The sequence below is a fragment of the Plasmodium chabaudi genome (assembly GCF_900002335.3).
Source record: "Plasmodium chabaudi chabaudi strain AS genome assembly, chromosome: 8".
In the NCBI taxonomy this organism is placed as follows: domain Eukaryota; phylum Apicomplexa; class Aconoidasida; order Haemosporida; family Plasmodiidae; genus Plasmodium; species Plasmodium chabaudi.
The window spans coordinates 169,653-182,989 of record NC_030108.2 but is presented as its reverse complement, the minus strand read 5'-3'; the positions used below and the strand labels follow the sequence as shown (position 1 = coordinate 182,989).

General features: G+C 22.9%; 1 protein-coding gene across 1 annotated transcript; it reads left to right on the top strand.

The window, feature by feature from the left end:
- Nucleotides 1-1,289: 1,289 nt before the first annotated feature.
- Nucleotides 1,290-12,701, top strand: PCHAS_0802600 (E3 ubiquitin-protein ligase, putative; the record flags this gene model as incomplete). Its single annotated transcript, XM_016797787.1, has 8 exons — nt 1,290-1,370; nt 1,677-11,171; nt 11,299-11,395; nt 11,569-11,690; nt 11,834-11,994; nt 12,124-12,258; nt 12,391-12,527; nt 12,676-12,701. The coding sequence occupies 8 exons, from the start codon at nt 1,290-1,292 to the stop codon at nt 12,699-12,701; spliced, it is 10,254 nt and encodes a 3,417-aa protein (XP_016653709.1).
- Between the last annotated feature and the right edge of the window lie 636 nt (nt 12,702-13,337).

The following is a 13,337-nucleotide window of genomic DNA, read 5'->3' as shown; positions in this document are numbered from 1 at the left end:
CAATATATGAAATAAAAAAACAAGATATAGAATATTTACCCAAACAATGATACTGTCCCTTATGTAGACTTAAATAGTTGTGTTTATTTGAAAGATTTATATATAGCTTATTAAATTGGCATATTATCACAATATTATTTGAAAAAATGTTTTTATAGAGGAGTTATTGGTGTGTGCACATCCGAAGATATATACATAAGGTTTATGCAAAATATGGGCAATACATATATATGAATATTTCATATATAGTTTATTTCACTGCTTTTTGTATTGTATAATATTTCAGATATATACTTTATAGGAGCGGTGTATATTTTATATATAAGTTTATCATAAAATTTTCCAAGTATACATACGCATATAAGATATTTATAACAAATGGTACACGCGTTTTTGTTGCATATTTAGATTCCTTTTAAAATAAATCAATCTAAATGATTACATAAAAATTACACAAAAAAAAGCTAAAAGAAATATGATGAAAAAAGAAGGGCTAGAGTGTGGGTGAAAAAAAAAACAAATTGTAAATTTATATTTTATGCTACTTTCACCATATGTTCTTATTAAGTAAGAGCATATGCTATAAATTGTATATATACATTATATGCACATATAATATTTATAAATATGTAAAGTTGTTTTATAACATAAAAATTAAAGAATAAAAGGGCTTCTCTTATAATATCCATTTCCCCTTTATTTAAAAATAATGACAAATATACAAATTTTATATAGGAAGTTTATTTCTACACTTCAACTATTACTGAGCCTTTCACATAAATTTAATTATTAACTTTTTATGTATTAAGAAATCATATATATAATTCCTTTTTTTTCCTTATATATAACATTGTTAATATGATATGCCTGATCGGCTTATAAATAATGGTAATAATAACAGTAACAAAAAAAATACACATAAAAAGAAATTACCATTAATAAATTTTCAAATGTAGAATAAAAATATTATAATTTTTAATTATATATATTTTTGTTTTTATGATAAAATATTTATTATATATGTTATGCAAAACTTTTTTTATATCGCAATATTTTTTTTGCATTTTTTTTTTCGTGTTTTTTGATTTCATATCACGGTTATTTTTATTTATATTTTTTGCATTGCATGTATAATATTTTTTTAAAGATATTTTTGTATATATTATTTTATTTATTTTATTTCTTATTATAAGCTATTTTATATCATATATTTATATTCATAGATATTTTTAATAGGATTTTATCTTGAAATATAATATGATATATATAATATGATTTAAATAATCATAATGAAAAAATATATGATTTTTGAAAACTCACAATATTCATATATAATAAATACTATAAAACATGGAAACGAATCCGAGAAGGTAGGCTATTGCTATATTAGCTTTATGAATTTTCATATGTATACATATGCTTGTGTTTAGATTTTTGGAAAACTTTATGTTTTTCTTTTCTTTTTTTTTGTATTTTTGGCTTTTTACGAAAAATTCCCTTTCTCTTATATGCTCTATTCTTGTTATTACTATTACTTTTTTACACACATGATGTTTTAAAACAAATAAAAATTATATCTATATATTATTTATCGGCTTTGGGGAGCGTTGTATATATGTTACATATATAAGCTTATACACATGCCCATATTTTTGCTTTTCTTTACCCTTTTATAGCTCGCTGCGCTGAACGATTTTTACGAGCAGTTAAACTTATCTGTGGATGGAGGAATAAGTAATTCACATTTGGAAGAATATATTAACGTGTTAATTCATGTAATTAATAAACCCCATGCATCGTATGATGATTCATACAAAAATACTGCAAATAAAAAAACATCTAAAGGATGGGGGAACGATAAAAAATTAAATAATGATAAAATAAATGATGTAGTAGGAAATGGGCTAAATAATTTCTTCAAAATAATACAAGAGCATATAGGTGTTTATGGTACAAGTTTTGATGATATGGATGAATTTGATTATAGTGACAATAATAATGAGAAATCTCGACGAAAAAAAAAAAAAAAAAAAAGTAATAAGGGAAAAGATAATGATGAAAATAACAATAGTGATAATAATAAAAAAGGAAATAAAAAATTATTAGAAAATTTGAACACAAATGAAGAAGAAAAAGTAGATAAAGCAGATAATGAGGGAGAGAAAGGAAAAGATGAAATAAGTGAAGAAGAGGATGATGAAGAAAATGAATCGGAGGAAAATGATGAAGATGAAAGTAGCGAAGATAATAAAAACAAATATAGTAGCGAATTTGATTCAGAATTTGATAGTTCAAATAATTGCTCTAGTATTACAAGCGAATGTAGTAATGAGTTTGATAATGAGAAAATGTTTATGGATGAAGCATGTGCAATCGATGTAAAATATATTAATATGATATATACTGCTACTTGTTGTATCTATACTATTTTAGATATATACCCTAATTCAATAAAATATGTAATTAATAATCGAGATTGCGTAAATATATTAAATAAAAAATTAAATGATATAGAATATATTGATGTAGCTGAAGTAATATTAAAAATTTTTGAAAAACTAGTAGAAAAAGATCCTATGCTTATATTGAAAAAAAAAAGTATTAAATATATGTTAATGCATATAGATTTTTATAATGTAAATATTCAGAAAAAAATATTTTTTTGCATTATTCAAATGATTAATAATATTAAGAAATATAAACATATTAAAAAATATATCATGCCTTATTGTAACACATATGTCAATTTTTTTCACTTCAATTATATTCATATATTAAATATTATTTGCACTTTATGGAGATCATTACTTGATAAAATAATTACTATACAATTAGATAATGATAATAAAATTAGAAGAAGAGCGAATTCATTATTATTAGATGAAGATAGAATTCGCAATTCTCGAAAAGGTAAAAATAAAAGCACAAAAGAAGTATCATCTTATTTAAGTAAATTAATGGAAAAGAAGAAAAAAACTAAAAAGAAAAAAAAGAAAAAAAAACAAGGGGGTAATGATTCAAATGATAATGAAGATAAAAGTGCAATGAAGCATTTGCACACTAAGGACGAAAATGATAAAAGCTATAATGTTATAGAAATATCAGATGATGAAAACAAAAGTAATGATATATCCAGTGATATTAGTAGTAATAACAAAAGTAAGAAAAAGAAAAATTCTCAAAAAAAAATAGCTAGCTCAATTAGTAAAAACAAAAAATCCAAATTTTCCGAAAATGACATAGAGGACGATCACGGGGGTGATAAGAAAAAAAAGAAGAAAAAAAAAATATCTAATAAAAAGGAAAAAATTGATAAAGAAGATAATGCTAATGATAGCTATTCAGATTCCAGTTGTAGTCAAAAAGAAAATAAAAACGAAAAAAGAAAAAAAACGAAAAAAAAAAAAGATGATATATACATTTTAGATGATAACTTATCAGAAAATGATCAACACATAGATAAAAAAGAACAAGATAATAAAAACTTATTTACGACAGTTTTAGAAAATATTAATGAATCACATGTCGAAGTAAAGAGTGAAGAAAATGTTTTTTCTATTAATAAAATAAAAAACGATGAAACGAAAAAAATTGGTAACAATCTTGATAAAGGTAAAGAAGATCGTCGAAATAGTAAGGAAGAAAAAAACAAAACAAATTATATTAACAACCAAAATAACCTTTTACAAAATATAATTCATTTAAATAATAATGAAAATATAAATAATAAATTATGTACAGAAATAGAAAGCGTATATAATACTAATATTAGAGATAATATTATAAAATTATTAATAGAATGTAAAATAGAGGATAATTTATATGCCTTTATCGAAACATTTTATATTATATCTATACTAGTTAATTATAGTAATAATATATTAGAAGATTTTTGTAACAGCGACTTTTTAGAAAAATTTAATGAATTATTTGATAATAAAAAGTTTAAAAACAATAATATATTGATTATTTATATTTTATTTACTTTATATTCTTTTCTTCCAATATGTAAAATTGATGGATCTGTAATACATAAGTATGAAACAGAAAATTTGTTAAGAAAACAAAATAAAGAAGAGCCATTAAAAACTAACATACAAGAAAATGATATTTTTAGTAATGGCGAGTTGAGTTCCACTAAGTGTGTACCTCTGAATTTTCCAGTGGATGTTAAAAAAGAAAAGCTCGATTTTTATAAAAATAATTTGAAATATTTAATGAAAGTTATAAAAATAATTATACCAAATATATATACCATATTTGAAGAAACATTATATTATGATACAAAATATTTATGTACATCCATACTGTTATCGCTATTTATTTCTCTCTATAAAATATCATTTACATCCTTTAACAATCCAGAATTTGTTCAATGTTTAAATTATATATTTAGTTATAATACAGAGTTATATTCTTTTATAAGATTTAGTATTTTAAATAATTTATCTGACACATCAGCTATTAGTGGTATTATTATATGCAAAATTGTCGAGTCGCTTGTAAATCTTATATCAACTAATTTAATGTATAAAGATTTGAAGGAAAAATTGAATATAAAAAGTGAAAATACAACTAATGAGGCATATATTAATTTTAATATGAACGATAAAAATATCAGCATTCAAGAAAATGATATAACGAACCTCACTTTTAACAATAATAAAACAGTTTTTTTACATGTACTAATAAATATTATAAAAAATATATTACTAAAAAAGAAAAGAGAAATAGCTATCCAGGACAGCAACTCTTTATGCAATAGTAATAAACAAATTTATAACATTATATTTTTGTACTTTTATGATTTATATAATTCTGACTGTTCAGGCAAAAATATAATAAATAATAATAGCTATTCCATTCCCCATAAAATTTTATATAATAATCCCGAGCATAATGATGTTGATACATCCAAAAATGGAAATTTATTATTTTTTAATTACGAAAGAGAATCGAAAAATGTCAATTTAGAATTTGGCACAATATTTTTATGTTATGAGAATGTAAAAAAATGCAAAAATAATGATGTGTCGAACATATTTTTAAAAGATTTAATTATTGATGAAATAAGTTGCTATAATAATGTTGTTTTATCTTACTATTATTTAATAAATTTGTTTTATAATTTATATCGTATGCGCGAAGATGGATCAATTTATTTTTATCAATATAATATTGCAAAAAGGTTATATTTTTTTTTATTTCAAAAGCTGTTTTATGGAAATACAGGAAAAAAACATACACAATACGTAGACAGTTGGCAAGAAAACAACGAGGGATATGTTTTTAAAAATAATACTATTATTAATAATGAAGAATTTATATATAAGGAAAAACAAAAAAAGAAAATTTTGAAATTATTAAAAAATATAGATAGAAATTTAAGATTATATATATTTTTATATGCATTATTGTTTGTTAACAATGAAAAAAAAGAGGATATAGTACATGGTTTATTTTTAAATAGCATTAAAAAGTTATATAACATTTTAGGGATGGTGAAAAATATCGAAGAAATAAACACATCCGAATTTAATAATTTAAAATTGAATATTTTAAAAATTTTTGATGTTTATCATTATAATTTAATTACAAATAATGTATCTTTTTACCACTTTTCCAATTTGATCAAATTAACAAAAGATTGTTTAAATATGTTTGATAACTTGCCTATGCATTTTTTCCAAGAAAATTTAAATAGCACAAATAATTGTATGCACACAAATATAAATGACTTGAATACAAATAATAATAAAGCTCTATGGTCATCAAATTCCGATGATTTTCCATCGTTACATCAGGACAACTACTGTGGCAATAATGTGTTGGGTTCCAAAAGCAGAAAAGCTAGTGATAATAATTTGGCAAAAGGTTTGAAACAGAGAAAGAAAAATAACAAGGAAGATTCAAACATCGATGAGCGTGCAGATAATAGCGAAACAAATAAACAAGTAGAAGGTGTTGACTTAGGTACTAATATTAATGAAAAGAAACTCGATACTTCTATATTTATCGAAGAAATTGATGAAGAAAAAAAAAAACAAAAAAAAACGGAAGAAAATGATCCTCCAATATTTTATACTCTAAAAGAGCCCAATAAAGAAGTAGGAATTAATAAAAAGGAAGAAAGCGGAAAAGATGTTAGTTCAACAAGTACACCATATGCACGCCAAAATAGTATTCCTATTAAGGATAAAAAACAAACAAAAGGAAATAATTTTATTGACGAAAAAGATATGAGTAGTGTCAAAAATTACAATAATGTGTATTATGTTTCTAAAGATTCATTTTATGATGCCTTATCCAAAAATAATAATATAAGTACAAAATATAATGACAAAAAAGGAAAATGCATGTATAATAATTACAATTGTCATTTCCCAATCCATTTAAGAAGAAACGGATTATATGTTGATAATGTGGCAATTTTTAATTCTTTGAACAAGGGTATACAATTATCAATGGTACAGGATAATAATGACGAACCTTCAAATAATAGAATGTATCAAGAAATGAATAAAAATGGAAATAATGTAGTTTATGGTTACACAAAAGAAGGTGACGAAGAAGATAAGAGTGGTATATTATCCTATAAAAATAAAGAAAAGGATGATAAAAATCGTAAAAATGTAAAAATATCACAAAAAAGTGCGAAAGATTTAAAGATTAACAGAATGATATATACAAAAGATATGACAAATAGATTTTTATATTTTTCTAAAAATGATCTTGATAAATCTAAAAATTTACAAGGATCTTTTAACATATTTGAACCATTTAATAAAGTTGAAAATTATATAAGAAAAAATATTAACAAAATTAATAAAAATTATAATTCAAAATATTATGGAAAAAATGATGATTTTATTATCCTATCAATTAATGGAATAAATGTGCATAAAGATTCATGTATTTCTGAGTACTTAGTAAAATTAAGTGATTTATATTATTTAAATAAAAATGAATCATATATTAACGAGGAGAATATATATTGCAATTTTGAAAATTTTTATGTTTATAATGATGTAGTAGAGCATTGTATAACCAATTATAATTATATTAAAAATAATATAAAATATTTATGGAATAATAATACCTATCAGGGTATTTATAGTACCATTAGTACAGGCAATAATAAAAATAATAACATGCACATTATAAATTACAAAATTATTAAAAAACGAAAACATTCTGAACAAGCATATGACCAAGCTTTCTATGATGACGAACTTATGAACATAAATAATGATTTAAATATTGTTACAAAAAAAAAAAGTAAAAAAAAAAGAGATAATAATTATGATAATATGGATGAAGGTATACAAAAAAGTGAACATAACACATTTTACAAAAATGATGATATATATTCTTATGTCAGTCCAAGTACTTATAAACAAATTAAGAGTAGCATAAATACTCCATTTTCATGTAAAATTATAAATGATAAATATAATTATTATAATATATCTTTCGATTTAGTTAAACAATTACATAATACTGTTGATGAAAATGTTGAAACGAGTGTGGGTACAGAAAATGGCGCGGGAAATAATTTCCTTACTATGCTAAAAGAGAAAGCACAAAAAGAAGCTTGTGAAAAAAGTAAAAGTTTATATCATGAAATAGGAACAACTCAAGATGCTTATGATTATAAATCTTTAAAACATGTAAGTGGGCAAGAATATTATGACGAATTGGGAAATGAAAAGATAGAGAATGAAAAAAAAGCATCACCATTTTTACTTGACTATTTAAAAAATTGTTATATAGATAACAAAATGGATTTTGAGTTTTTAGAAAATAATTATGTAGAAAATGATTCAATTTATTTATCTACCTATCTTAAAAACGAGATGACAAAAGTAACAGAACTTATTCTTTTAGATAATCACTATATTAATAAGGATATAATGCTTAGTACACACTATCACAATTTCAATGTCCCTTTAGATAATGAAAAAAATAAAAATGGAAATATTGGATATGACAGTAAAAGAAGTACTATTGAAGATATTGAAATGGGAAGAATGTGGGAAGCTAATTTGTATAAGAAATATTATGAAAAAAAAAAAATTTCTGAAACATTCAAAAATACGATATATAATAATGAAGAAATAAACAAAGAAAGTAATGAAACACATCAAGATTCTTTATTTCAACATGAAAGTATGACTAAACCAGCTTTTGAAGAAGAAGAATTTTATATGCTATTTAATTATATGCCTATGTATAGTGAAATTATTAAGAAGGGAGTCATAATGAAAACAGAAAATGATGCGGAGTGGGAATATGATCAAGCATGTTTCAATTTAAACAATGTTAAAAATTGTTTATGTAATAATAAAAAAAAGAGGAAAATGGATAGAGATATATTTATTGAAAATATGTACAACTTTTTGTTATATAAAATATTATTTTTACTTTTTAAGTATTTTAAAATTTTCAATACTCAGCCACTTTTAGACTTTTATATGAGTAATGACATCGAAAATAAGTTGATTTTAGATGAAAATAAATTTGAATCAATGAAATTATTAAATGATATGACACAACATGAAATGAATTTTGTGAAATCTTTTTATTTATGCAAAAACAATAGAGACAATTATGAAGAGCCAAACAAATTGCTACTTGATATAAATAAAATAGAAAAAAAAGATTTCATATTAAATAGTTTAAATAATAAAATAATGTATTATTTGAATAATCCATTATTCATGTTTAGTGAAAAATTACCATCATGGATATACAAAATATTTTATTTATTTAATTTTGTAATAAATATTGATATTCGATCTTTTTTTTTTGAAATAGCATATTTTGGAAATTATAGAGGTTTATATAATTATAAACAAAGGATAAAAGAATTAGTTGATAAGTTTAATGAAAAAGTAACAACTAGAAATGGTGCATTAATGGAAGAACATTTATTATCAGTGTGTGCAAATTATACTTATAATTCTGAAAAGAAAAAAATATTTAATTTTTTACAAGATAATACTACTTTATCGTTACCTAGAACTAAAATCAAATTACACAGACATAAAATAGTAGATTCATCTTTCCGAATATTTAATCATTTACATTATATTAATTCGAATTATGTTACACCCTCCTATTTAGATATAGAATTTTTTAACGAAGAGGGAACCGGGTTAGGTCCTTCTTTAGAGTTTTATAATGAAGTTATTGAAGAGTTAAAAAAAGAGAAATTAAAATTGTTTAAAATTGAAAATAATTACCTTTTTCCTATATCTTATAAAATAGATTTAAACAATTTTGATTTCAATTTATTAAAAAAACCTAAACAATCTGAACTTACAAATATGAGTAATAATAGTGCTAGTGACTTAGGGGCAGCCTTTTCTGGAAACCTTCACAATTTCAATAATCATCGAACATTTGGCTCAACTAATCATAACACATATAATTCTTCGTCGATTAATAAAAGAATTAATGGTGTTAGTGATGGGGTAAATACAAATAGTTACCATTCAGTTAACAGTTTCATAAATCACTTTTTATATTCTATGAATTCAAACATATTTAATAAGAATAATAGAAATTTTGATAATTTTGACGATATATCAAAAATAGGAATTTTAGATAAAAAATCGAAGAATAAAAAGAACAAAAAAAGTGGCAAAAAAAGCGGAAGCAGTAAATCTAAAAATGTTTCCATTACCGATATTAACAATGGTAGTTTCGAAAGTGATAGTAAAAAAAAATTGAAAAAAAAAAAAAAAAAAAATGATGCCGAAGAAGAAGGTGAAATTGACGAGGATGAAGATGCTGAAGAAATTAAAAATAGTTCAACAAAAACGAATAAAAAAGATAAAATATGCCAAGAATTAACTAGCGAAAAACCAAAAGATAAAAAGGGAACAAACAATCAGGATAATTGTATGGATAACTATTCCGAAGATGATATAAATAAGTCTATTAATATGCCTGATAAAACATCATCATATAAAAATAATAATGGCTTTGATATAAAAGATGAAAATACAAAAATATATGAAGAAAAACAAATAAATACAGAAGTAAATAAAAAAAAAAGAGGTAGGAGTTATGATCCTGAAAATGAAGAAAATGAAGAAGAAAATAAGAAAGGTGTAGATGGAAAAGATGATATTAATGTGAAAGAACAAATGGATGATCAAAGTTTTGATGAGGATGAAGAAAATGATTATGAAGATGAAGAGGAATATGGTTACGAAATTGACGAATATGATGATGACGATTATTATGATGAATATAGTGAAGAATATGAAAAAGGTGAAAAGAAAAACAATCTTAAAAAAAATAAAAAAGAAAAGAACTTAGATAATAAAGGAACAAAAAATAACCAAATTAATGAAATAGCTGAAAAATCAGAAAATAAATATACAATATCCTCAGTTTCATCTTTTGATACCATAAAGAAACAAAAAAATGATATAACTGTAAAAGAAGAGCAAAGCGAAAAAAATAAAGAAGCTTATGAAGAAACTAGTAAAAAAATGAAAAAATCTAAGAACGATGAAATAGTAACAAATGTACCAGAAAGAAAAATAAAAGAAGAAATAAAAGATGAATATGTCATAGATGACAATAAAAGAAAACAAACCGAAAAGGGAGATAAGGAAAATAAAAATGCAAATATTAAAAAATATAAATTATTTACAAAAGATTTTGAAGAACATTTCTTGAAAGAAGATAATATAGAAATGGAAAAAAAAAATGAAAGTTCTACAAAAAAAAATAATGATACAAATAATGGCTTTAATTTAGGAAAATCTGAAACTCAGGATATTATTAATTTGCTCTTTAGTGAAATGAATAATAAAACACCTTTGGATATGGGATATAATAGTAGTGCCAATAAAAATGCTAATATGGCGGAAAAGGAAAATGAACGAAAAAAAGAAGAAATCGAACCTACACCGAAAAAAACGAACGAAACAATAAATAAAAAGGGAAATTCAAAAAACAAAAAAGGTATAAGTACAGAACACGATACATTAGAGAATAGATTATTTAAATATTTCAAATTGTTAGGACAATTATGTGCAAAAATATTAACAGATAATCGAAATGTCGATATTAATTTGCATCCATTATTTTGGTATCTTGTAATGAATAACTCTGGATACATCAACATGTCAAAGTTGCATCACTATCAATCGGTAAGGCGAGAAAAAAATTAAAGAAGAAAGAAACATGTTTACAGTAGTCCATCATTGCCCATGTGCTTGCACACAGAATATTTAAGTATGTGGAGTTTTATTTTACTTTATTTTTATTTTTTCTTAGGTTGATGCAGTAAATATGAATAGTATAAATAAACTATTGGAGTACCGAAGAGATGGCAAAAATGTTGAAGACTTACACCTTGATTTTACACTATTAGGTAATAATATTTTATAAAAATTATTTATGCATAGCTATAAATTGCTTAAGAAATGGCCTCATAAATGTTTGATGCTTGAGCCATTTGAAATATTGTTAAACGATTGGTCATATATATTAGTAGTGTGAAACAATGCATAAATAACATTTTGTTTCTTCTTAATATAATAACAGGAACTACGCCACCCGTTGAACTAATACCTGATGGTTCGAACATATCCGTAACCAATGAAAATTTAGATTTGTTTATAAACAAAACAATTCAATATTCTTTATATGAGGGAATAAAATTTCAGGTAACAAGTTTATATATATTTGATACCACTATTTTTTGGCACACCGACATTTTAGTGTCGTATAAATATATTATAAATTTAGAGCAAGCTAAAAAGGATATAAATAATTGCAATATATAAATATTTAATTAATTTTATAATAGGTATGGGCATTTCGCTTCGGTTTTAGTACTATAGCGCCATTAATATGTACAAATATTTTTGACGAAGAAGAAATATGTGAATATTTATTTGGAAGTAGTATTAATAATGATGAGTATTGGACTAAATCTCATTTATCAACTTATATTAAACCTGATCATGGGTAAGCATAAAGCATTTATAATAAAGAAACGAAAAATATGTTTTAAAGTATCGCTTATTTTTATTTATATTTATTGACATGCATGTAAACACACTTACACACATAAATATATGACTTTTTTTTATGAAGGTACACAAATGATTCAATTACATTCATTACGCTAATCGAGATATTATCCGAATTTGACTGTAATGAAAGGAAAATGTTTCTTAAATTTTGTACCGGAACATCTACCTTACCTAATAATGGGTTTTCAGCCTTAAAGTAAGAAAATATACATACTTATATATATATTAATACAAAGGACGATATTTATTATTTTTTCGTGTATATGTTTTGCTAATTAAGGCTTATACCGATTTTATATTAATAATTATATTTATTTTATATATTTAGGCCATTAATGAAAGTTGTTAAGAAAGAAGATAATAATGATTTACCCAGTGTTATGACATGTACAAATTATTTGAAAATTCCAGACTATAAAAACAAAGAAAAATTACGAAATCGACTAATGTATGCCATCAATGAAGGTAAAAAAATATATATATTTTTCTATTTTTATATTATGGTGCATTACATTTTTTAATATATATATAAGTACATAACTATTGTACTTTATAAAAGTGTGTGTGCATACAATTCTCATATATGTGTGTGTACGTGATATTTTTTTGATAGGCCAAAAGAATTTTTCCTTATCGTAGTTGTATACAAGGATACAAATTAATTTGTTCAATACAACAGTTTGGAATTTTAGTTATAAGACCGTACTAAACTATGTTTTTTTTACATTTGATTTCATTTTAAATAGCTTTTTCGTTTTTATACATATTATTTTTTTTTAAGAATTTAAATTTTAAACAAAATAGTTAGAATTCGTTAAAACTTTTGAAAAAATCTAAAGATATTTAAAATAAAATATATACTTTATATGTACACATATTAAAGTGTTACATATTTTTAATTATTGCATGCACAACGCTCATATATACATAATATGTGTATTCCTTTAACAAGTATTACGTATTTTTAAGAAAAAAATAATAAAATACACTTTCAAGTTTATTAATAAACTGTTTTAATAGTAGTAAGGAAAGAAAAATAATACATATTATATGTTATTAGTAAATTCTATTTATTAGTTTAGGTGCATAATCCTAAATATTAATTAAACAGGAGAGTGTGTGTTATTATGAATTATAGATAAGGGGGAGGGGAATAAATTCCACAATAATATGTGTACATATATAAAAATAAATAATAGCAATTTATGTTTATTTTACGTATATATTATAATTTTCATATATTATTATTATATTGTGTGTGTTACATATTATTAT